The following is a 27,792-nucleotide window of genomic DNA, read 5'->3' as shown; positions in this document are numbered from 1 at the left end:
AACCCCATGAAGTTTTCTCTACAAGTTCTGCATATTAATTAATCACAAGGCATCATAACTTTTTAAAGATTTATTGCAGAATCCGTATGCAGGCAAGCAATATATTCACTAAATTAAAAAAAGGCTCATGTAGTGAACTACTTCCTAAGTTCTACACAATGCTTGTTATAAACAAATAAAAGATACTGCTACTGCTAGACTGCCAGAATGATGAGAAAAATTAGTAGGATTGAGAAAACTACATTAAAAAAATAAAGAAAAAACTGGACATGAAGATGCTTTCAGAAAAAAAAAAGAAAGAAAGCTGTACAGGAGCCATTAGTCAGCTGTTTTTGGTTATCTGGACATGCATCATATTAGTGACAATGGCATGAAGAGCACCCCCCACACCCCAATTCAGGAAAGAAAAACTGGAGAGAGGCAAAGCATGCAGGGACGAATTTCGCAGTTTCACTAGCGTGAATCCTGGGGAGGGGCGAAACATGTAGTGTGCACCCGTATTTTCCAAAGCGAAATCATTGTTAATGGGCAGTGGGAGACAAAGAAAGAGACAGCCGAAAAAGAAGGGCCTGACCGAGGTAATTCAGCACATTGTTCTGAGAGAAATTTCTTTCATGAGGCATTAGTGATGGCAAGCCTGAAACTGGGCATTTAGAGAACAGTGTTTTAGGTCCACTAACACCGGCAAAGAAATGTATTGAAATACAGCTTACCCGAAAGTGCTTCTTTTTCTGCTTATTCTTTTTCCCTACATGACCAGCGTCAGTTCCCTCGAGCATGTTTCAGCTCCATTAACGTCGTCGGCTATTTGTAGGGCGCACTGTCACATTCTTCACTTTTAGTGGACTGGTGGCAAGTAAAGCACCATCACCTTTGCAGATATGCTTCAAATTACTTTACTGAAGGACTCACATTTGTGTCTCTGGTTTTAGATGAGAAACTTGAGTACCTCAGTCAATTTCATTGGGGATTCTGAAACCACAGCTAAGCCAAATATAATTGTTTGGACAGTAAGGACAAACCTTCCACTCATAATATGCATGGTACAGATAAGCAGCAAGTAGTGAGATTTACCCAATATTTGTGGCGCATACCCGTGTACGAGGGACCGTGATGACAACATGACAGGCCAACAAGCTGAGACTCAAAGATGCTTTGCCCCTTAAATAAGGGCCTGAAGCTAGTATTCAATGGCTCAACACAAACCTGAAAAATTGCCTTTCTTAAAGCTTCTTCCCTTTCTTTCATTTGTATTTTAAAGTAAGTAAGTATATAAACAAAAACAACCTTTCCCTGCAGCTCAGTGCTTTCTGCTGCTTTGTCAAGCACAATGGCTGAGCAGAACTTGGCAATGTCCATGCGACAGGCATGCTGCAACTGGGCATTGAGCCTATAGTCAGTGTTTTGTTCCACCAAACGGCGTTGCACCATGGTACGGCACCGAACATCCATTGTTGGTTCTTTGCGATGGTTTGCCAAGCATTGAAGGGCCCGGGTATGTTCAACCTGCAAGAATAGCCAAGCTGCTTTACTTCTTTCAGCACATGTGATGACTGACAGTAGCAGCTTTGCGGGGGTAAGATCTGCTTTACTTCCATTTGATAGAGGTAGGGCAGGCATGTTTTTTATTGCGATAGCAATTACATGGACACTCTCGGCTGATTTTCACCATTGCCATGCTCGTCATGTCCCGAATATGTATATGCACGCACCCACACACACACACACACATATATAATTATTGACAACGAGAGACGCCGCAGTGGAGGGCTACTGAATTTTCGGCCATCTGGGGTTTTTTAATGTTCACCGATGTCAAACAACACAGCCTTCAAGCATTTTCGCCTCCATTGAAAATGCAGCCGCCACGGCCAGGATTCAATTCCGCGACCTGCAGGTCAGCAGTCAAGCACAATAACCACTAGACCACTGTGGCAGGATATATATATAGAAAAAGGCACAAATAAAAACAAATCAGAAGGAAAAATTCCCAAGCACCCGAACGGGGACTGGAACTGGTGACCCCTTGTTACTCAGCACGCTGCATTCAACAACTCAAACACGCGCCATGCATGCGCCAGCGTAATAACAGCGAGCTACTTGTGTACACCACTTACTCCTGGCCATGGAGTTTGATACCGTAATACCTAGAGGGGAATCTGGGGCTAATAGGAAGTACAGGCTTCGGATCTGCTTCGCTTGGATCACGTTATTGCGATTCGAGACACTTGTTTTCTGCATGTAAAACAAAGTGATATGAGATTATATCTGATTAAAACTTGCTTCCTTTTTTTTGTATGAAAACTTAGCACAAATAACTTTCGTGACCATGAGATGGAAGTCTCGACAAAGTAAACTGGACAAAGTTCACCAGGGTATCATTGCTCTGCCATTCTGTTCCAGATTCGGCATCTGAATGTAATGAATATTTTTTTTTAAAGCTTGAAAATAAGCACCCGTTTTTCTCTGGAAAGTATTTATTATGTCTTTGTGAAAATAATTGTACTGTACTGAGTTAGAAACAACGTATCGTGAATGAGAAACGATGCACAGTAATAACTCATTAATTTGAAGTCACTTGGACCGTGAGAAATATTTGAATTAAGCGGGTATTCAAATTAACGAAACATACAAAAAAGTGGAGTTTTGCGCGAGAAGACGGCCGAGTGTTTACGTCGGCATTGCGCTCCGCAGTGCCGCATGGCGCTTCGTAAGAGCCACTATTACTAACATTTTTTTGTATAAAATTGACTGGTACAGATAGAAAGTTTGTATTTGCAGTAATGTTGTATATAGCATTCTTTAAAATGTATACTTGGAAATTTTTTTAGGGTGCGTTGGTGCAAAGCAGCATCCATGGTTTTACGGAGTTTTCTCGTTTTTCTTACAAATATTTTCATTAAATATTTTTCCACAAAAAATTTGAAGAAATGTTTGTTTGAAAATAATACCATTAGAAAGCACAATCTTTCTGCTACAAATTGATCTATACATTATATTATAAAGCATTTGGTGTAGCAGTAAAAAAAATTGTTTACTAGACCACCAAAAAAGTCCTTATTTTCCTGCGGACAGGAAAGTGCTAAGGCAAGTTTGCCAACAAGTGCCAAGAACCGACGTGGCTCAGTGGTAGAATACGGGGCTGGCACCCAGCGGACCCGGGTTAAAGCCGCACTGTGTCATTGGTACTAAATTTTTTTTCCAAATTTCACGTGATGTGATTACGGACACCGGCGGCGGCAGACAACTACGGTGCTGCGCGAGACCCGAGTTGTGGTATAACAGCTTTTGCTGCAAAAGTTGGATGCAAGAAACTTGAAAATATTCAAAGTAATCAGGGCTGGTCGTTTGCTGAGCTGGCTAGTTTGCCGCTCCAAGCGTTATGTTTTCCAGCAATATCAGGCTACAATTTCGCTGCAAACGAAGGGGAATGCTGGGCCTCGCTGCTGCCACCGGTAAAACAAAACTTGTCATAATCAACTGAAATGCACACCTGCAAAAAACAAGACTTCTTCACTGCAACACAGAAGTGACACGTAGGCAGCATGTCGCCTGCTCCTCATGGCGTCAGCATGACATGGTGCGACCATTGGCTCATTCTTTCTAGTAAAATAAAGAATTTAATAATGGACAGTGTGACGAAAATCATGAAGTGTTTTGGCTGGATCGAGGGCGCGGTAGAATTGAGTAAATACGGTAACACTTCTGCTAATCATCAAAAATTGCCTTGTGCATGGGCACATCAAGACTATACAGCTCAATTTCTGGGAACTGCTGCTTTTGTGCACAAACTGTGCTGCTCCTTCCTGGCAATTTCGAGAGATCAAGCAGCAAATTGCTCTCACAATGTAAGAACTGAGGGATGAGGCTCAAGATGGCACCTCGATCCCCACAGCAAAAAAACAGCTATACAGTGAAGATATTTCATTGAACTCTTGGAGGTTGATAATGTCTACTAAAGTAGTTTTTTAAGATTTACATAGTATGCTTTAGTTCAAGAAACTAAATATGTGCAATTATGTACAAATGTGCCATACCTCTGGACAGAATTGGCGCAGTGCTGATTTGCATGCCAATGTGAGGCTGTAGTCCAAGCCAACACTTTCTGCTTCCAAACGTTCTCGCTGGAATATTGCAATGTGGCATTCTCGGGTGAGCTTATTCTTATGTTCCTTCAGGCATTCAAGCATCTGAGAAAGAGGTAAACAAAAACAGACAAATTTTTGTAGAAGACAGAGTGGTAGGATTTAACATACCAAAGTAATACTTAGGCAATGCAAGTGCTCTTGCGGATGTCATTAAATTTTATTTTTACCATTAGAACACCTTAAATACACTTACAATCTTAAAACAACAGCAGTACCATGTACTGCACATTAAAAACACAAGCACTGATGCACAAAAACAAATCCATGACTTTGCACTAGCCAGAATGCCACTGTTGCCAAGCCACTACAGCAAAGTGATGTATCAAAATAATGCTAGCCATGTAATTGTACTACACGATAGTTTTGCACCCAATTTGTATACCTAATAAAAAATTATCGGTTGGCGAGATAAAAGCTCTTGCAAAAAGAAGTTCACAATGCATATTCTCAGGTCTTGGTAAATTGCCACCAAGAGTGTTACATTTGTAGCACAGCTAAAACGGAACTACCAGCTTCACAGCACCAGAGCATCGTTATTGCCACGCTCAGCAATGCATGTATTCAGCATATATAATAAGGGACAAATAAGCACTTCAATCATATTGATGCCTGAAAATGCATCTAGTTGATTGATATGTGGGGTTTAACGTCCTAAAACCACCACACGATTATGAGAGATGCCGTAGTCAAGGGCTCCGGAAATTTCTACCACCTGGGGTTCTTTAACGTGACCCAAATCTGAGTACACAGGCCTACAGCATTTTCGCCTCCATCGAAAATGCAGCTGCCCAAGCCGGGATTCGATCCCGTGACTTGCGGGTCAGCAGCCGAGTACCTTAGCCACTAGACCACCACGGCAGGGCGAATGCGTCTAAGTTAATTTATTAATAAAGTCTTTCTTGACTAGCATGCATGTATAAACATACTAGAAGGAATCTATAGCGAATCCACAGCCACCATAGTCCTCCACAAAAAAAGCGACAGAATCCCAATAATGAAGGGTGTCAGGCAGGGACACACCATCTCTCCAATGGTATTCACCGAGTGTTTACAAGAGCTTTTCAGAGTCCTAGATTAAAAAGAGTCGGGGATAAGAATTAGTGGAGAGCATCTTGGTAAACTGCGATTCACTGATGACATTGCATTGACGAGTAACTCAGGGAACAAATTAGAGCTCATGATTACTAAACTAGATAAGGAAAGCAGAAAAATACATGTGAAAATTATTATCAAGAAAACTAAAGTAATCTGCAAAGGTCTCTGCAGAGCACAGCACTTTGCGATAGGTGGCGAGACACTGGAAGTTGTAAAAGGAATATGTATACTTAGGACAGGTAGTAACCGTGGAGCCGAACTATGGGAGCAAAATACCTAGAAGAACAAGGATGGGGTGGAGTGCATTTGGCAAGCATTTTCAAATCATGACCCGTAGTCTACCACTATCCCTTAAGAGGAAGGTACATAGCAGCTGCATCTTACCGGTATGGAGCAGAAACCTGGAGGCTTACAAAGAGGGTTCAACTCAAATTGAGGATGACGCAGCAAGCGATGAAAAAGAAAATGATAGGTGTAACTAGGCTCGTGCAAATAGTGAATTTGAGGTTTGAAGGAATTCGAAGCAAATAGTGATTTGGTTTGCATAATTACGAACCGAATTTGAAGTGATATATCACACAAAATGATCCAAATGAACATATTTGTCGTGACCCAACTAACCTGCATAGTTTTTTTTAAGTTGAAACAAGGCCTGTACAAATGCCATTCTTTTTGTTTCAAAGGAAGTAGAAATTACTTTTAATGGTAGCAGGACTGGACTTACAGTATTAGGCAAGTGATAACTTGCAAAATACGTTACGTTTCAAAATTTACTATACTTAGAGCATATAAGCCGGTATAGCAAGAATATGAACTTAAGAAGTGATGAATCGATGAGGGTGATATGTTCATTTAACCTTGAAGTGGTACTTTGCGGTACTTTGCGGCAGTGTATATTTCCCCTGGACAGGTGTTTTCATGGTTTAGCACTTCTTTACTACAGTAAAACAACCTTTACAAAGGAGTCACACACAACCTAGCATACATTAAAAATAGATGTTTTCATGGCTTAGCATTTCTTCACTGCAGTGAAACCACCTTTGGAGGGGGTTACATGCGGACTAATATACATTTATTTGTTTGTTTCAAATACTTCGAAATTACTTATAATTTGAATTCGAATCAAAGCAAATTTGAATACTTCAATGTTTGTCCGAATAGTCGCACAAGCCAACGTGTAACCTCAAGAGACACAAAGAGAGCAGAGTGGGTCCGGAGTATCATAGTTTGAACTAAGAAGAAATGTACATGGGCTGGGCATGTAGCACGTAGGCAGGATAACTGCTAATCATTAAGGATAAGCGGCTAGATTCCAAGAGAAGGCAAATGTATGAGAGGCAGGGGTGAAACAGCCGAAAATTGGTTTGGAGCAGCAAAATGTTACTTAAGAAGCACTAAAATGCAAATTTGGAGCAGGTTACAGGGGAAAAACTATTCATTTTTTATCATGAAAGACCAAATTTACAGTAGTATAAAAAAAAGACTTATATTTAGAAAAGAAAATATGTACAAACCATTCAACATCCCCTAAACCATGCAGAGTGAATATGAGCCCTACTATTTCAATTATAGTAATATTTTGAAATACCTCACTTAGCAAACAATGATAAAGTCCACATTAACATTTGCCATGCCTAACAAATCCTTTTACTTTGAGGATTCAAGTTTCAAGTGTGGATCTGCCAAACTGGCGACCTTGAAATTCAAGAGACTCGTAAAACTGAGGAGTAGGGTGGGTGAAAAAAAAAAAAAAAAAACTGACACACAGTTTTGTTTGATTTTTTAGGGCTGCAGGAATGCTACACAGTACTACAAACGATTGCCTGTAAAAACTCAGCAATCATACTAGTACTAATAACTATGCGGCATACACACGCATCAGTAACTGAACAAACTGTGCTGTAGTTCGTGACTAGTGCTGACAGCCCCTTCCAAATCTCAAAACACTTTTGCGCAGGCCATCAGTGTAGTGCGGCAAAGGTAACTTGAGTGGCATTCTGCTTGGGTTTGAACAAAGCCAAGAAATTTTCGAACCACTATAGCCCCCTCGCTCCCCCCCCCCCCCCTAATCACGATAGGGTTAGGTTTAGAGCACAACTTCTCGTCTCGCCTACCAGGCACGTTTGACCAGATAAAGCGCAGTACTGTCACCGTGCCCATTCACCCGGTGACGGCACCGTATATCTATCACATATGCCGTTGCTATGGCAACTAACGTGGCCGTCAGGGACGCCGGCGTTCACAGCCTGTCAAGTTCGCGCGTAGCAACAGCGGCATACGCTTTCAGTTTTAGATCCTAACATGCCACAGCCACGTTTACTGACTAGAAAATTCACATTTCCTGCGTGTTGCCGGCAACTGCAATGCATTTTTGTCTTAACTTGCATCGTCCTGTCGATACATAGCCACAGCAGTCAGCGGACCTATGAGCACGTGGCTGGGCGATTGCCCTTCGCGTGTGTCCTGGGCTAATTAGTATACATCTTACACTGTGCTTTAGGGTTAGTCTGCAGGCCTGAATCCCTGTGTTGATCGATGATGCAAACTATAGGTGGCAAACGTAGTCTCCATTTTTCATGAAAATTAGCGCAACTGAAAAAAATTTTGAAGCAGGTCGGGCACTTTGGCGCAGCGTGGCGCAATTTCGACAAATTTCATGTTTTTGGCACTGCATGACGTAAAAATGGGAAATTGTATCAAATTGGCGCAATCATTGGGCCCCTGGAGAGGGAGACAAAAAATAAGGTGGGCAGATAAGATCAAGAAGTTTGGTGGTATAACGAGGCAGCAAAAAGCACAGGACTGGGTTCATTAGCAGATCATGGGAGAGACCTTTGCCCTGCAGTAGGTGCAGTCAGGCTGATGATGATAATGATGATGAATAGCATAGCCAACATTTAGAACTCACAGCGCCTTCACCAGGGTGAACATTGCTGCACAGACTACGTTGGTCAGAAGCACAAGCAGCATCCAGTTTTGGATCTAGCTTGATATTTTCTTCCTGAAATGAATAAAAAGCACAAAGCTTAGCACACTTTATTATTTATTGTTGAGACCCTAAAGTTGCCACAAGTTGATATGATGACATACATAGTAGAGTCTACTTCAGTTGTCACTCGGCAACAATTTGTACCTAATGGCTCCGTTTCTATGGCTTGTCATGGACAATACGAGAGACAAACATTTGAGACAAGAGAAAAATATATGAAATTTCTATATTAGATTTTGATGAAAGATGTGATGAAAAACCATTTCTCTGTAATACATAAGAATTACATATAAGCATTAGGACATACTTCATACTAGTGCAAGGAATGACAATAAAAATTAACAGAAAGCAATTTATCATTTCAAACTGAAAAATCTTGATGCGAGCACAGAGCAGTTTTACTGCAGCACCTTTGTAGGAACATTTCTCAATAAAGTTAGTGTAACGTGCAATTTCCTCTAATTTCACAGCTAATTTCAAATTTTCATGTTCAGGAAGAGCTCTCCCCCCATCTCCTCCACTCCTTGCTTCAATCCCAATCATGCAATGGGTCCTTGCATCACTAGCCTGTCTGAATCCCATCCAATCCTGCTTAGCAGCCTGACGTCTAAGCTCCTGCACCTGTAATTCGTTAAAAGTGGATATTTTGCTTACAAGACAATCACATCTTGAACTTTATGCCAAACACCCACAATGATTTTTTTCAGGGTCTTGCGAGCTTAAACATAGCCTTTGAGATCTAAACAATGGTACTTATGACAATGTAATCAGCAAAGCAAGGCCTCCAAGGTCTGTGTTGCTTAGAGCTGTTGCATTGAATAATTGTAGAGTGCTTCCATGCCATGCTTCTTGTGGTTTGATCACATTGCCATTGCACTTCCTGTATTTGTGAGCAGTCGTAATGCGCCAAATCGTGAATTACATTGCAAAGACTTCCGAAATCGTACACATGCACCCCCCCTCTCCTTTTTTTTTTTTAAGAATACTTTGGTGTAGCCTACTTGAATTTCAGTGCCACTTGGAAACTGCGCACTACCCCTCCTTACGCAAGTACTTAAGACTTGCTAAAAGAATGGGCTTGTTCATGATTTTACAGCAGATAACTCACCCTCAATGACCAATATATTGCAACAGTGGTTCTCTGTATCAAAGAAGACACTAGAAACAATGCCAGAAAATGGAGAGGACAAACGCCATCAAGAACATGTTTACCCATGCACTTGCATTTTTTTTCCCAGAGCAGCTTGCACCCAACATCAGCACTAACACTTGATGCCATGCTGCACCACGTTAACCCACAATGCTGTTCATATTTGTAATAAAATCAAGTATTTCTGCAATGGTTTAGCTAATACATGGAAAAGCAAGATGTTTTCATATTCCAAGCATTTGTTTTTTCACTACTGAAAAAAGCTGCTCTAGTGACTTTGCGCTTTCGATACAACCTAGGCCTATGTTATATGGTCAAGTAAATGATGTCATGCTCCATGGACAAAACTGTGGTGCTGTTTTGTGGGCAGTAATGTTTGATAATTAACTGGTCCTTTGTGTCTGATGCATTCTCTATGTTTAAAGAAACCTGCCATAATGGAAGGCTCCGTATCTTATTTGAAAAGTTCTTTAACATGAACTTCGGACCAAGATGACACAACGTACTATATATATATATATATATATATATATATATATATATATATATATATATATATATATATATATATATATATTCTAACAACTTCTCATAGTCTTTGCAAAATTTCACAGGCCTTTGCCATGGGTGGAATTGTTAATAAATCCTGACCACAGTAACGTATAATATACATGCTCTGTAGTAACTCTTCTTTAAAAAGTAATACTAACAATTTTTATGAAACAAAAGTGTTATGTTCAAGTACATACAGTTATTGCTCACTCTAATTAATGCGATGAATTAAGTAAAAGACTGCTGTCCTACAAAAACCTGTAAATGCACCGAGTATTACTTTCCTATAACACGACATTTAGCAAACACATTTACTCGATTTAATAATGCTATGCCACCAAACTAGATACTAATACATAGTCATAAAGAACCTTTATTAATGCTGCACGGGGTAGTTGGCATTGTTTCACAGCGCAGGAGATTCACTCCTATGTGTCTCAGTTGTCTGATCAGAATAGTTCATTGTTGTCTCACCAAGATTCAGGCAATATAGAGAAGCAGAGTTGTATTTACGAGCATGATTCAGTGCAACCAAAGTGTAGCCAACACCTTACACGTGAAGTGAAATATGCTATTTCCTCAGCCCCTTCTCCTGTTTGATCTTCTATGGAAGACCAACCGACTTGAAGGACAAAGGTGTGCTCCCTTTAAGTACACATTTCTGAATCTGCCTCGTAGAAGCCAATATATAAGAACATCTGAAATTTCAACATCTTAAGTTTCAATGCAAAAATCTTCGACGTCTGATTTTTTGGACTTTCTGCCCAAACTACAGGTTCAAAATAGCATTATTGAGCACTCACGTCTGCCACATCAATCAACTCCATGTTAGAACCAGCGTTTTTTTTTCTTGAGTCAATACATTCGCAACCATAGTAGAGCCTATAAGGCAGCTTCGCCGCAATAACTAGAATGCAATAGCGTGAAGCATATTGAAAATCTGACAGAGCCACTGCCAATCGGACATTCACTGTATTTGTCTTCAAGAAGTTCGAATAGTTCAAACAGTAAAAATTCCAATGCGAATCAAATAGTAAACACTATTAGAAAAACATTCAATATTTAGAAAATTCACACACTCCTAGTGATAATGATACTGATGAACCTACCACATGCAGAAAAAGCTGTAGTAATCAGAATTGCTGAATTTATGGTGCCACACATACATCCTTATAGACTAAGCAGTGCAATAGACTAAACTGTAAACAACAAAATATCTGAACTCTCTTGATGGTTGCAGGAAGCTTGTGATTCCCAGGACACACAACACCTCAATAGAACTACTAACCCTTTGGAAAAGTTCGACTCGCAGCTGCTGCCTGCAACGTGAAGAGACTCGCGGTGTCTTCTCATCAGTGACATCATCCAGCACCAACTTGCTAAGACAGCTCACAACATCAGCACTGCATTGAATAAAGCAGCCACAACCCATTACTTTGCACTTAAAAGAGTTTACAGCTGCACAATGAAATATTTGTGACTTTAAAGGGGCGAATAAACTATAGAACAAAAAATAAAAAGTATCAACACTGAGCTTGCAGTTTGCACAAGATCTACAGGAACTACATATAAGGCCAGAGAATTAGAACTTTTGAAATAGTGCCCGGAACATTTAATCAAAAAGTTCAATAGCAAAAGGTTCAATAGACAGCCATGCATTCATCAAGAGGATACTAAAGAGGAACAATGACTTGGTTTAGATTGGCAAACTCCCCTCTGAGAACTGTAACACTATATGTTTTATTATCATAGGTTCATTATTAGAGGAGAAAATCAAGGTTGAAGTTTAATTTCGAATTTCGCACCCGAATCTCTATGCGTGACGCAAGAAATTTCAAAATAAACTTTCAGTATTTTCATTGCTTTGCCTCAATAAAATTTTTTAAGGGGTCCTGCAAAACTTTTTGAGCATGGTAAAAAAAAACACTGCTGATCGGTAGTAGAGCTCCCCAGAACACGCGAGCCAAATATATTATGGCGCAGCACGCGACCTGAAATTCACAACAAGTTATCAAAGTCAGCTACAGACTGCTTTCTCTTGTATCGATTGCTTTCTCTTGTTTCAAAAATCACTCCCAGAAGGCCTTCTATCAGTCATTGGTTGATTTGAACATGGCGCACTCGGTCGTTACAGGGATCATCGCGGTAGGCCAAGACTTGTCTATGCGTGCGGCCGCAATCACACTGAAAAAGCCGCGTATTTGAATAAAAAAATAAATAAAAAGCACTCAAGGTCACGAAGTGCATGTGATTTTCTTAGCCCCTACCATCACTCCGTGCTTAGCTTCCAGTGCTTTCGTCGGGATGAGAGAAGTGAGAATGCGATTGCAGTGTGCGACAAATATTCGGAACTCCGCTTGTACTGGATGGATTCTTATTACTTTTGCGGCATTAAATTCATGAGGCAATAAGCTTTTTTAGTGAATCCATTCCATGGTTACTTAAAAAAGTGTTTCAGGGTCCCTTTAAACTACGCATGCAAAGTCTATGGCACCCACAGACTAAAATGTACTCCACTTTTATCACTTGGAAGCTACGTAGGACCCTGTAGACAGCTTCAAATTTTTTTACGTCATGGTGCTTGGTGTGGGAATCTCAAGGTGGCGTCGCCACCCGTATTTCCTTTTCACGCGCTTTCTCACTCACTAAGCATCGTGTCACAGTTTTCGGAATTGCAAAATTGTACTTTACTAATACATGAAAAATAATTTTCCTCCTTAGTGTCCCTTTAAAAGCCTCTTGAAAGCCCCACAACAGTTTTGATCTTGAGATATGCAACTGCGCTATCCACATAGTTACAAGTGAGGACCAACAAGATGTTCCAAAAGTCCACACTTCCACATAAATGTGCTCTTGGCTCAACAATAATGACCCCACGCTGTACAAAAAGCAACTCAAGTAGATCTACAAAGCTCGATATTCTATATAACCTGAAGATGCAATGATGCATACACTCAGACCTACTGCTCCAAAAAGATAAAAGGTTTCTATTCAGTTCAGATCTGGAATTAATACAACAATCTTGAATAGGTGCATCAAAAATTCACGATATATATATATATATATATATATATATATATATATATACACACACACACACACAAATATACAAAGCACCGTGACTTAATTTGCTCCCTCTTTTCTTTTCTTCAAACCAAACTTCATACCTACCAACCTAGCAACATGAAAATTTGGGAGACCTCAGCAGGGGGGGGGGGGGGGTTGCATATCCAAAATTTCTGAAACAGACATGTGCAACCCGTCTTTGTTGCTTCCGCCCACTGAGACCGCAAAAACACGGGGTTTCAGAGCCTCCGCTATTGTGTTTTTGGTATCTGTAGCAATTTCCTCGAAGATAGCAGTTGTTTTCCTACGTCTGCACCCATACCGCTCCGAATCCTCGAACTTCGGGGACATTTTTTAAAACAACAGTCCCACGTCACTACGGTGAGCGGCCTTCCACAATAAATCCCATGAATAGGCATTCTGCACGGATCACACAGTCTTCGCAGCTCTTTTGAAAGAAACTTTCGATCTAGTGCTGCCTTTCCGCAGCATGAATGTAGTTATGATGCTTCTATGAAGTAATGTGAACTTTAGGTGGGCCTTGCCGCCAAGCGAAATGCTTAAATCACAGGTGCAAGTGGTACTCAATTAATACTTATGACCTTTCCGCAAAGTCCCAAAGTGCGGAAACTCAGCTATGAATGAGTCTACAAACACTGTAAGTACTTCTTTCAAAACTAGAAACTTTCCTGTTTTGCTAAAATTCATGTACCTCCTCTCAGGAACAGTCTGTGTTCAACATCCTAGTGAAATGAACAGTAAATGCAGTATAAAAAATGATAAATATAGGAACTTCGCATGATACTGCATTGATTGCAATGAAACAGGCAATTTTAATGAATAGATAACTAGGCCCAGGCAATGCTGCTCATAAATGACCAATGAACAAAAGAGATATTTGAAGTATCAAAAGAACACCAAAGACATCAAAACAGCACATTATCTAGAGTTCACACCCAATTTCTTGGATGACCGAAATTACGGACATACCTGATTTTCCGGACTCATCTGTGGCACTGTCAAGTTGCCCACAGAGTCAATGTATTGAAAAGTCTGAAATTCCAGATGTTTATAACGCTTGCCACCCAATTTTCTGGACTTTTTACCACTAACCGCAGGCTCAAAGTCACTATCACAACCTGCTGCACCTCTGGCCTGCCCAGCAAGCGGAGCTTCAGCACGCCCATTCTAATACAGGCACCTGCCGCTATGAACCTGGTGGCACTGCATCTTACCCCATCTGCACCGGCTGGTCACGGCCTCAACATGCGCCGTCGCACTTCTTTTTTTGTCATCTACTCGAGTCATCCACAAAAGAAACCTAGTTGCAAGCAGGCACGCACACTGATTATGATGATCGTTGAGGTTTTATGTCCCAAAACCACAACATTATTACAAGGAACGTTGTGGGGCTCTGAAAATTTCCATCATGTGGTGTTCGCCTAAATATGAGAGGTACGCGAGTTCGCCACCTTTGCTCCTCGTACGGCGAGGCGGCGCACTTGGCCAGGAAGAGAAATGAGTTGATTAACAGAACATAGAGAAGCAATAGAAGAACAAAACGAGCGATAACCTTTCTCGTATCATAAAATGCCGAAACAAGAGAGAACCTATCCTGTATCATTTCGAAAAATTTGCACAAGCATGAATTAATTTGTATTAGGTTCTTGCACGAGCAACTCCACAATCAAATCTCGACCTCTGGGCACGGTTTAGAGGCTCTTATGAACCAGTTACGAAACTGTTAAAACGCTCAGAAATGCAATCAGTTAATTGTCAAGGAATTTCAGTAGATGCAATTTTTCTTTGCAAAGACCCATTAAGTTGTATGCGGCCTTTTTGTTATTATATTCCAGAGGAAGGTATCTGGCAGACTGGCAATATATCTCCAGTTCTGATTCTGCAAGATAAGCTAACTGTCTTTAGGAATGAAAACCTGATTCTTACTTAAAGATACTGTGCAGGTTGAGTATTTGGTAGCATAAAAATGCAAATGAGTCGGCCTTTTCAACAGACATAAAGGATTTTTTTTATCCGTTTACACCACAGGATGTGCTTCTAATAAGAGTTGAATAAGTGATTGTAAGTTCTGTTTCATTTCAAAGCAGTTGAAGAGTGTCTTTCATTGATCTTAATGTACCTGCAATTTACATTCGTCATTTGGGACAAAGGTATTTATCTGCAAATTACTGTATTTGTATGTGGTTGTTTTCCATGCACGCTGGACGAAGACACGATCACTGTCAAATGTCACAGTCTTTGCCCATTCTTGCAACCACACAGTAACTGCAGGCCAGCTTAGTGTACACCAACGGTAACATGTCTACCATTGTATACAGATATACCTGGTATTATAAGTTGAATAAACATTTGGGAATCAGCACTTTTTACAAAAACTGTCTGTCATCATCCTTTCTAGTTTTGCACGCTGATACATGTGTTCGTATCTGATTTGCGGTTCTACTTGAAAAATAATGCACTAAAATGTCAACTAAAATGCGAAAGAAGATTCTCAGTGTCAAATTAAATAAAACAATTTAAGATACACATCACATTTAAACACAATGCACGATGAAACTCTTCTCGAACAGACGACAACCCATGCATTGCCATGCAGCCACCGGCGCTCAGCTGAGGTAACTTAAGCACCCCCTTAGCAGCGAAGTTCGGAACGAGAGCCGGAGCAGGCAGCTCCGTTGAACGCCGCCAGCTAGGCAGGTCAGAAGTACAGTAGGTCATCGCATAGAGTTTCTTATATATCCACTGAAGGGAACTCTGGCGCTAGTGTCTGTGGGAGCTGCAACGCATGGCGCTTCAGCGAGCATGGGAATGATGGGTAGTACACGAATTTTTCTAATCTTTGTACTTCTGGCTCCGTGTGTATTCGTGTGGCTTGAAGCTGTTTTGTCACGAAAAAAAAAAATGAACGAATGTTCAGCAGTTGAACTTCACAACCTTAAAGTAATACTGAACAGAATATTTGACCCCAATATTTTCAGCCAAATCGATAGATGGGATCCTAAAATCGATAGCGGCAACCTTCATTCCAAGCAGAAACTATGAATTTAATGCGTTTTTCACAAACTGTCGCGTCTAGCGGCAGCGCCGTAAACTAGAGGATGTGACGTTGGGTGACAAACTCACCGGAAACTGGAAAGCCAACAATGCCAGCCATCACTCGCGTCTCTCGACTCCCTCATCTTCCACTTCGGTTCTCAGAACCGGTATGAACAGTCACAGCAGCGAACAATGCTTTTAGCTGGGGCAAAGCGCCAGTGCTTTCGTGGAAGGGAAAGAATGGAGTGAAAGGACAGCTGGAGAAAAGGAAGAGGAGGACAAGAGCACGTGCATCTTGCATGCACCTCGGTGAGTTTGACGTCACTGCTCGCGCTCGCGAGCAGCCGCCGCGCGCTCACAATCCATCAGAAATACAACCAACTATTGAAAATTATGGGAAATAAACTGTTTATCAGAACAGTGGCATCTTCTGAGCGAAATTCCAAAGTTTAATCAGTTTTTCCATTTTTTTGTTCAGTATCCCTTTAATCTTTTAGGCTTACCATTTCAAATACAGTCACAAAGTTCAAAAGGGTTTGTTCTTTCCTTCGAAAAAGAAAAAACCCAAACACAATAAACGAAGCCACAAGTGCGATTCGCCTCTTACAAGTACAAAGACTAAGCAAATCCATGTACTACCTACGTTCCCAAGGTAGCTGAACAATCACAGCGTTAAGAGTCCCCTCTAGTGAATTTTAGGACACTCTATGGGTCGTGGTCACTATCAACGCCGTCATTTTGGTTTTTTTGGACCCTCGAACACATCACGGCGCAGCTGCTGTACCTTCGAAGCTGAAAATGCAGCAATCCGATGCACGCCAATCTGTTGCCAGCCATAGCTTAAGCTGCATGATGCTGTGGAGCCCAACGTTACTAGAATGAACTCGGTTTCAAAGCTCCGCCAAAGAGGTGGGCTGCATGGCGGTCGCGAGAACTATTGGCACTGTAGTCAGATTTTTTCACGCGGTGGGCGCATGTTCTGATCGATGGCAGCGACGTGCGAGCGGCTACCGCGAATGATGCACTGTAGCACACGTCATGACTTGGATCGTTCTTAGCACTGCGTAGTTTTTTTAACGAAAACGTGTTTGTCGTGCATGATGTGTAGCGAGGAGGAGCAGATTTATCTGCAGTATGGAGTGCCAACTTGCCTTGCGTTGGTTCGCAATGACGACTCCGCAACCTGCTTATTTTCGTGTCTAGCCTTGCATGTTACCTAATAGTTCATATTGTCGTAAAAATAAAAATTATCATTTCATTCCATTATTATTATTACTTGCGGCAGCATATGGCGGAGGTGCCATCGCTGGGTATTACATATATTGTGTGTGACAAAAATTACACAACAGTTACAAACACAACAATTACACAACTTGGACACTTGAGCTTCTCCTTCAAGAGTAGAATAAAACGTGATAGCATAGTCGGGCTCTGTGCGAATCACCTTCTCAATTATTAGCCTAGTGTCGGTCTCGGTGCATGCCTCAGCCGTGCCATCAGGGAACCCTGCAACAATGGCCATTGCACAATTGCAAGTACAATTGCTAAGTGCCAAATACACCATAACTTTTCCTCTTGCAAATCAGAGAGGGGCTCACTGTGAATGCGTAAGGCAACATGCGAATATATATTTGAGTGCTCTGCGATGGGTGGGCCTTTCTAACACCCACTCATAGCATATTTCTCATGTTTTGGTGCCTGGCGCAATTCTACGCTTCTATCACGTAATATTTTGTGCGTTGAGGAGATTCTTTCTACTACACAAAGGAAAGAAGTGTAAACATAAGACCTCGTTTTTTTTTTTTCGTTAGACACAATATTAATGAAAACTTCTACTACATTACATTTTATTGCTTTTGTTTTTTTTCGAATCAGTTACGACCATTGATGTGTCTTTGCGACAGAACACATGATTGCCACATAGACTGCCTGGGTTCGATTCTCACCTGTACTGAAGTTTGTTATTACAGTCGAACCCCTTAATAAGAGCCATTGATATAAGAGACAAATGGGTATAAGAGACATCAATGTGCCTACAGTAAAATAAGATTTGGTAAGAAAATGCATACATGGTACCCTGCTTATAAGAGACATCTTATATAAAAGACAGGAATTGCTGCCTAGAACATGCCTTTCATGAAGGGGTTCAACGGTTTTATATACAAGTAGCTTTCTTGATTTTTTGGTCACGGAGAAGATTATGTTTTTTCACTCACAACCAGAGATAACAACACCGACACCATCAGAATTTCTGCAAATATGTTCCAAAAGCCGGGTGAGTTCAAGATTAAAAATATACTCTGACTAAATAATTTCTGCAAAACAAGGTCTTTTTTATAAATTATATACAAATTTTTATTTATAAAAAATCGTAGAAGTGTTTTTTTTAGGATTATGTTTGATATTGCTATGAATTTACTATGTGTACATAACAAAATTGCTTTTCTTTTTATCACTAGGCATTTATGCCAAAAAAAATTCTGACAATTTTTTCATTAAATAGAATCATCTGAAGAATTTATTTCAGCCTAATAAAAGAAAAGTACACATTTTCAGACTACATTTCGCAGAAAAATTCGACCCTTCAAGGGTTAATTAAATAAAAGCCATGTATTTCATCCGCCACACCACCCTTCTTTGTCTCAGAAGGGTCCTTGAAAATTCATAGCCGAAAAAAACTGACCTCTAATTTTCAATCAACCAACCAATCAACAACTGATATGATTAAGTTAGGTACTATGTTGCTATTGAAAGTTGTAAAAAATCCAGCTGGAAGCTTTTTTTTTTACTACCTTAATCTAAAAACTTATTTTTGCATATTGCAAATCCTGCACTCGCAACAACAGCACAACACACAATATGCCGAATGCAGAAAGTAGAGGTAATGGTGCAATGAACATCTGTCAGCAAGCACAGCATACCAAATGAAGCACTCATGCCATAAAATGTGATATGTTTGGGCTCTTCTATTATCCTAAGTCAATCAGCACCCGCCAGCTAGCATGCATACATGCCAGTATTTCAAAAAACGAAATAGCAGCAAAACAAAGCAAAAAACAACGCATAGCAAGACTTAGTCCATATCCATCTGCTTGACATCAAAGAACTGCATTCTTATGAGCCACAATTAACTATAGGGCTTTCAACAAACTTTCTGTACAGAAAATATTGTTCAAGGCAAATTGTTGATTTGTACTAGAATTCCTAGTAGATAATGACTATTCAAGGTTGAAACATTCTATACTTTTATTACCTCAGGTTTTTTATGTTACGGTAATATCAAACTACTTGATTTTGTTCTTTGCACTAGATTCTGGCAAATAAAATGTTGTGGTTCCCATAGAACTCATTACGAAGACTATGGCATCTGAAAAACACAAACATTCTGCATTCTTTTCATGCACTGCATAAAATTTTTTTCACCTAGTGATTGCATAATATTATACATGTCATATGTTTTCCCAAGACAAATAAAAAACTACAAAAACAGTCATGTTACCACAGAGCAGGGAACAAGTTAAAGGTGTTTCCCTAAGAGCACCAAAAAGGTTGCACTACATTTTTAGTTTGTAGAAGGCAAGTGACATTTTATAATGCCTTGTCCTGCTTATGTCTTATAACCTGCATGAAGCAAGAAATGAAAAAAGACTTTCATGCACAGATCGAAGATTATTCTTTGCTACATTTTCAGTAGCACAGTTAAGACAGTATACAGTGGTTGTCACTGGAAAAGCTTACCCAGACTTTGAGTTTCCACAGAATGCCTGAGCATCCTTCCGGCAGGCTTCCTTAAAGGCATAGCTGAACTTGTAGTCTTTCAATGAAATCTTTAAAAATACCAAATGAAAGCGTGCATTACAAAAGCATGCATATGTGTCTTTTATAAAATCAAATGAATGATCAAGCAATCACGTGCAAACAGGCAATACAAAGCCTATTCACCAGCTGGAAATGCTCGAGAGCAGCCCTACAGCGTTGGTCCTCTTTCATGCGAAAGTCATTCTTGTGTTGAACCAGGCAGCCCAGGAGGTCTCCCTGGTCAACATCCTTAGAAAGTAGGTCCTGTAATAATGAACAAAACTAAACTGAATAATCTGAAAAATATTGTTCAAACCCTATTGATTCATAAATGAGAACAAGAAAAAGTTCCTTTGATCAGCAGAACACAAAACACATGTTCATATGTAGACCACAACATCTGTACTCAATACAGTAGATGCTATTCCCCTCCATGTATCGAATTTTCTGTTTAGCTCATCCATGAGGCCTCACCTGGTGTCCATACAATTCTAAAGGACAAAATTAGTTACTTTGATCCTGAGTTTTACCTTTATAACGTAACCTCAATCGTGATCCCAATGAGTGTAGTTTCTATCTTAGCTAAGACACAGTGAATGCACTTAACATACACCAAAAATGTCTGCTTTCAGTCTACCCTGGAAAGATAGAGTGAAAAAGTAATGCATGAAAAGTAAATACTGTACAGTAGACTCGCAATAATTCATACTTTCGGTTAATCCAAACAAAATTCAATTTTTTGGTTGGCCCTCTATTATTTCAATATATTAAAAGCCTCTTAATTAAAAACTCTATCATTTGGCTAATTCATACTTTTTTCGGGTCCATAACAGAAAATGTCATCTGCTTTCCAATTACTACTTAAAAATGTGTGTGCTTATATAATCCTAACAGTCCAAAAATGAAAAATAAGCACCTGAGGCCTTCAAGGAAAAAGGATTTCCAAGTAAACAAATGTTTGAAATGAAGTACACGCATGGTAAACCGTGATGCTTCTCAACTGGTATAAAGAGCTTTGTGCTGAAGGCACATACCTATAGAAATAAAGCAGTTAGAAATTCATGATTTCTTTAAAAGGTCTGATCAACAGTAAATGGCCAATAAACTTATGGACTTTACACCTCTGCTTCATGTTCACTGCATGCAGTTAGGACTTAGACACTTAAAAAATTTTTAAATGTCCCTGGTTATCCATCTGAGAACTTCAGATAATTCAAACTTCTTGATAATTCAAACAAAATTCAGAGGTCCCCTCGAGTTCGAATTAATGAGAGTTGACTGTGTTACCTAATTCTAACACATGCCTTTAAAAAGAATGGTTCAGAATTACCTACCCAATGCAATAAAACACAAACCTAAACTGTATTTGTAGTACCGCAAGTCTACCAATAAGGCCAGTGCTGGTTGCAACAAAGCTACTTTTGGCATAAATTAAAGATGACAGTGCACTGCTTTCCATATTTGCTAATTAAGGCCCTCTAGCAGAAAACTTGGGGTGTTTTGTATGAATGAGTGAACTTGTTTGGGACTGTTTACTGGTGCTTTAAATGGAGGCTTAGCTGTGTGGCACCACTTTCTTTGACTCTAGGCCCTTACACTGCACAGGTCTTTGAGCACAGACTGACAGCTGTGGTAGAGTGGGTAGTTAAGTTCCAGGTGTTCAGCTTCCTCCTCAGTGTAGTTGGCCACTGCTGCCCGACAATCCCGGCTCAGTTTTTCCAGATTGTCCTGGAGGCACTGCATTTCCTGTGGCACATGATATAGCCAAATGAGTCATACTTAAACTACTTATCACAAACAATAAAAGTGAAACTGATGCTTACAACTGAACTTTGCTTTACTAATACCACTAAAAAGAAAAAGTTGATGTACTTTATTAACTTATTTATTTATTTAAGGCAAAATTGTTACAATTTGCCATAGGGGACACGACTAAAGGCCAAGTAAACGCCTGACTAAATCATGCCACCTTGGCAGCTAAACATAAAAACACCAACAAGCATTTGTAATACAATATGCACTGGTACATATTCACCTACAATGGACACAAGATTAAAGAAAATTATGATTTCAATGCACAAGGATATAAACACAGCTGTCTGAGAGTGGTATCAGTAGCACGAGCGTGTACTCATAATAAACTTAAAAAAAAATAGTCAAAAGTTTCTCATCGCTATTGCGAGTGAACTGCACAAAAATATAATCAACACTCACTAGAATGCTGGGAATAGTACTAACGGTGAGTGCTCTCAAGGTGAATTAATACGAAAAAGAAATGACATGACTGGGCATGCTTATGTCCAACAGGTGAAACCAGTAAAAATGTATTGAGAAAAAATTCTAGCAGAAAGAGAAATTAGGTCAAGCATGTCATCTACAGTAATGTTATAAACATATATAAACAATCACAGGCCATTATGAACAAGGAGTTCACAAATACAAGACATATACAGTTACAAGATTTCAAGAATCAAAGGAATCATCGCTTTATTGTGTTAGGAGTTCTCTCATTTTTTTAATGATTTAAATAATGTTCCATACTGCAATAAATGAAGTATGGCTGGGTATTGATTTAGAATGTCTGGTATATGCAAGCTTAACCGTTGGTCACCATGGTTCGCGCGCGATCTATGTTTATATATTAAGCTCTTACGTAATTCATATGGTGTTTGTCTTTCTTATTAACCCGCTCATTTATTGTATCCCACAGGAGGCATGCATCTCCTGGATGAGAAGTAAATTTACTAATATAGCATTCTGTTTTAGCTATCTTCAAATCTTTGTTCAGATTATAGTGGAATTTTTTATAATTATATAGATTGTTTGCATCTCTAGGGAAAACATTTGAAATAGATTGTTTCTTAATTTAATTTTGTTGTATAATTCGACTGTCACCCATGGCTTTCGAATATTTGTATCTTTTTTTGTGGCTCTTGAGAGGAAAGTGCTTCTCATAATATATCTTCTTTTTGCGGCTTTTAAGAGGAAAGCGCTTCTCATATATGGAGGTCAAGTACCGTATTTACTCGCGTAATGAACGCACTTTTTTTCTCGAAAAACTGAAGCAAAGTTGGCGGGTGTATTTATTACATGGGGTAAATTTTATGAAAACTTTTTTGGGAGAAGGAAAAAATGCGGTAATGCAAAAAAAAGTTAGGTCGCTTAGCCTATCGCAATTTACATACGCGTTCACTGTTTAGAAACAGCTTCTTTGTAGCACTTTACTCATCTTCGGTGGTTGATGGTGGTACCTTCTGCAAGCTGTCTCTGGGCCACCTGCACACACCATAAAAACGCTTTGCGACTATCTTTTCTTGCAGTCCTGTAACCGCAACAGGGGTATCTGCTGTGATATCTGCTGTGATCTCGAGGGGCCAAAAGCATGCACTCACAGGGAACAAGGAATGAAGCGTTAGTTTTAGTAAAGGAAAAAGAAGTAGGCTAAAAAAGAAAGGGGGGGGTCACAGGAAGGGACAGGCATCGATTGGTTGGTGCGCGCGGGCAGTTTGGTGGCCTTCGCTCCCTGTGTGCTTATCAGCTGGGATGTCTCTACACTCGCACCACTATGTGGCGCACAGATAAGACCTGAGACGTGCCGCGCACAGATAGAAAAAAATCAATAGGCCCACGGAAACGGGCGAAAGGGGCGAGCGAGCCGAGATGGTTGAGGGTGGTCGGAAAGTTAATAAAAAACGGAAGAGAGCCAACATCTGAGGAGGCGCCAGGTGTTGGTTAGGGCGACTGCAGCGGATGAATGTAGGGGATGTGTTTATTACAGATAGAAAGAAAAGGAATATGGCATGCACGCACATGGCAACAGGCTAAGGGGGGGGGGGGGGGGGGGAGCTGAGGTGGTCAAGGAGGATTGGCAAAGTAATCAAAAACGGAAGAGATCCAACAGGTGAGGAGGCACCAGGTGTCGATTAGCGGAACTGCAGCAGATGAATGTAGGGGGTGTGTTTATTACGCGGAGGAAAAAATCCCAATTTTGATGAATGAAAATGCGGGTGCATTTATTATATGAGTGAGCTCATTACGCGAGTAAATGCGGTATTCCATAAAAGTGTTGCAAGACTTATTAGGATCAGTTTCATCAATGATAGGGCCCCAGTCAACTCCAGTGATGAGGTTCTTAAATAGTTTCATATTATGGTAGGAGTAACTCCTGAGAAGTACTTCATCCTTACTTTGGACTGCACAATTTCCAGTTAAGAAGCAGTATATTATAAAATGGTCGCTAATGTAAATAGTAATTGCAGCTACTTTAAAATCAGCAGAATCGGAGCTTCTGATACACAAGTCTAACGTTGTTTCAGATGTAGCAGTTATTCTAGTTATTATTCTGGCTGGTGTGTTAATTACATTCATACCACCATAAGCTTCGATTAATTCATTTAAGCCTACAAAGCAGGGGTTATCTAGTAACAGATTAATGTTAAAATCATCCACTAAAACAGATAGCAGAGGAGAATCAAAGATCTGTCCAGTAGTTTTTCAGTGAAGTTCAAAAAGCTTGGTATTTAACCTATTAAAGTACTATTAATGGCTCACAGTCATCTACATTAACTGTAGAATTCAAATCACTATCAAGAAAGTTAGTAAAGACACTTTAACGAGATTCTCTCATTACAATTTTAAAATTGTAGTGAGAGAATGCTTATAATCCTCTGCCCATAGTAACTGTTCACTTTGGGTTTGCAATAATTATACAGGTGATATAAAGTTTTAAATGAGATACCTGCACCCTTCACATATTGAGGAATAAATGAGCAAGATTTCATCCCAATCGGACTATCAAAGATATCGAAATCATTATGTCTAAACTCAAGAAGTTGCCCAAAAATGATTCTTCAGAAAAACACATTTTAAAGTTGTAAGTGAAAGCTCATCTATGCGGAAAAGATATGTTGAGACGGTTTTTTCTATCATACACGATTGGCAATCATGGTTGTTTCAGAATGTGACTTTACTTTAGTGAACTCCGATGTGCAATAACAAGTAAACAGGTGACAATTTTCAGTGGACTCTAGACAATTAGCTCCTTTTAGTTTTAGTAGTCACCTTGTGCTCGTTAAAAGCAATTTTAACCTACTTTGAGTTTAATTGCATTATCCATTTTTTCTTTCTGAAAGTAGAGAAACTATACTTGTAAAAGCAAATAACGAAAAATATGTAACTTTGGAAAAAAAAATTGGCGGCGAATCTGAGTGCTTTGCTGGCAAAGGTCATAGAAAGACGATAGTCTTCTGCCTGGGGAAAGAATAAAACATTTGACATTCTGCGCGACTAAATCGGCGAGTAGGGGATGCCTGAGATATGGACGCCATCTAGCAGTAATCTGAAGAAAGGAAGTTTTTATAGAACGCAAAGTCACTGGTAGGCAGCAGCACCATGTAGTTTTAGTGAACCATAGGAAACACTCGTTTTTCAAGTCACAGCATCGCATTGCCAGCTGCCTGTAATAAGCACTGCATTCTTTAGAATTGCGTATCTATGCATTTTAGAAATAAAGTAACACACTACCTAATGACCCCGTACAGATGTTCCGCCAAACAATAAGTAATATTTGATTTTGATTGACAATATCAGCACATATGAACGCAGAAACCAGATCAAGTTGGCGGTTATTGAGGAGGGCGTTGAAATTTCGCCTTTATACTGAATCGGGTGACCGAAAGAAGCAGGAAAGACGCACACAGACAGACAGACCAAAATTTCTGCGTCAAAGTATCCCCAGAAAGACTATCATCTTTAAAAGTGTTTTTCGACTCGCAACTCCCCTTAAGCACCACTAATAGCATGACAGCTATCTGGCCACTACATTGTGCTCACAGAGTATTGTGGATAGAATGACACGCACTGTCTTCATATTGTAGTGAAGCTTAAGGAAATTTGTAATGGGTAGTCCTGTCCAGAACTTTCTAGAGGGTCATTGTCTCTGGCTCACGTTTGAATGAATACCGCTCATGCCGGGGGTCCGTGCTCCGCCTTGACTGTCGCCATTCCACATGATTGGAGAGCGTTGTCCAAAAAACACCATCCCAATATTTCTCCATAGACCACTGTTGAGGCTTATCAGTGGACACACGACTTACTCCCACCTCCACAACCTAGCAACATTAAGAACCAAGTAATCTTGGCATGCAGCACTTACATGTGCTTCATATCTATTGTCTAAGCACACAGCCATGCTTCGTAGAAAGGGCTACAGAATATAGTCCCTCATCACTCCACAGTTCCGCTCTGGAGCATAAGGCATATATAGTCATCAACAAATGAAATGTAAACAAGTGTTAACTAAAATGTTTGTTTTGCCAGTATTTTTAAGGTCAGCATTATTTCGGCTTGCATATAAGTGGTTGGTTGGGCATGTTGGTACGACATATTGGTGGCAAACAGCGTGAAAGACGATTGATATGTGGGGTTTAACGTCCCAAAACCACCATATGATTATGAGAGACGCCGTAGTGGAGGACTCCAGAAATTTTGACCACCTGAAGTTCTTTAACATGCACCCAAATCTGAGCACACGGGCCTACAGCATTTTCGCCTCCGTCGAAAATACAGCCCCCGCAACCAGGATGCAATCCCGCGACCTGTGGGTCAGCAGTCGAGTATCTTAGCCACTAGACCACCGCGGCGTGGCGCGCAAAAGGCGAGAGACCCAGACAAACGACATGTACAAGAGCACTGTATGTGTCCTTCCTTGCCTTGTCTCTCGTCTTTCGCGTTGTTTCCCTCCAATTTGATTTACGTACATGGTTATTTTTACATCTCCAACATATTTTACAACCCCAGAATAAGCAGACAGAAATAGTACTTTTGAATTGTCACTTGTAAAACATAAAACATTTTACTTAATAATAAGAGAGAGATGATTTATTAGAAGGCAGGGAGGTCAGCCAGCCTGCTAATAAAAAAAAACAATAACAAGTGAGACAGTGCTTTAGTCATCACTCGCACAGCATTTTAGTGATAAAGGCAATGCCATTTTATAACATGCATTAATACTAGGTTTGTGCGAATAGTGAATTTCGGTTCGAAAGCAGCGAATTTGAAGCAAATAGTGATTCGGTTTGAATGATTTAAAATTGAATCCGAATAGCATATACCACATATAATAAACAAAATTAGCACATTTGTTATGACCAAACTGATTTGCACAATATTTTCAAAAAAATTGAAACAAGGCCTGTGCAAATGTCTTTTTTTTTTTGGTTCAAAGAAAGTAGAATCAACTTTTGAATAGTTTTGAATAGTGATTTTACTTTCGGTAACAAGTGATAACCTGTTATATATGCTAAGTTTTAAAATTTACTATACTTGGAGCATATACTCTGGTTTAACAAGAATAAAAACATTAAAAAAATGGTGAATGGATGTGAGAATAATGTGTTCATAAAACCAAGAAGAGGGGCTTCGTGGCAATGCAGATTTTTCCTGAATAGGCGTTTTCACGGCTCAGCACTGCTTCACTGCAGTGAAAGCACCTTTACAAAAAGTTATCCGCTATAATTATTATCATTATCGGCCTGACTACGCCCACTGCAGGGCAAATGCTTCTACCATGTTTCACCAATTAGCCCGGTCCTATGCTTTCTGCTGCTACCTCATATCTGTCCATCGAACTTTCTGTTAGGTTCGAACTATAATTGGTGACAACCTGAGAATAAAAAGTAAACTGTACCGCAGTCCATTTGTATTATGCGCGTCCAACTGCAGCCGCTCTTTGCTATCATGATGAACCAATGACAAATTTAGCATGGCGCCATTTGCGACAACAGGCAACGTGCTGCTGCATCTAGACCAGAAGGCGTTCATTCGGTTTTCCTCAGGTGTTAAGCTATTCCATTGACTCGCACTTAGCATAATCCTCGCTGGCCTCATTCGATGGTGACGTTTCTGATTTTGCAGTGTTTGAAGTGCACCGAAGTGGC

General features: G+C 40.0%; 1 protein-coding gene across 1 annotated transcript in view; it reads right to left on the bottom strand.

Annotated features, from left to right (window-relative positions):
* Glg1 (Golgi apparatus protein 1) overlaps positions 1-27,792 on the bottom strand; it is a 120,813-nt gene that overhangs the window by 26,552 nt on the left and 66,469 nt on the right. Inside the window, exons 12-18 of the mRNA XM_037428514.2 lie at positions 21,452-21,601; positions 20,000-20,119; positions 19,796-19,884; positions 11,223-11,337; positions 8,152-8,244; positions 4,038-4,190; positions 1,288-1,506 (exon numbers count right to left, since the gene is read on the bottom strand). Of these exons, the coding sequence (XP_037284411.2) occupies positions 1,288-1,506; positions 4,038-4,190; positions 8,152-8,244; positions 11,223-11,337; positions 19,796-19,884; positions 20,000-20,119; positions 21,452-21,601 (939 nt within the window). The remainder of the gene's footprint in view (positions 1-1,287; positions 1,507-4,037; positions 4,191-8,151; positions 8,245-11,222; positions 11,338-19,795; positions 19,885-19,999; positions 20,120-21,451; positions 21,602-27,792) is intronic.

The sequence above is a fragment of the Rhipicephalus microplus genome, chromosome X (assembly GCF_043290135.1).
Source record: "Rhipicephalus microplus isolate Deutch F79 chromosome X, USDA_Rmic, whole genome shotgun sequence".
NCBI lineage: Eukaryota > Metazoa > Arthropoda > Arachnida > Ixodida > Ixodidae > Rhipicephalus > Rhipicephalus microplus.
This window is presented reverse-complemented; position numbering and strand designations above follow the sequence as displayed.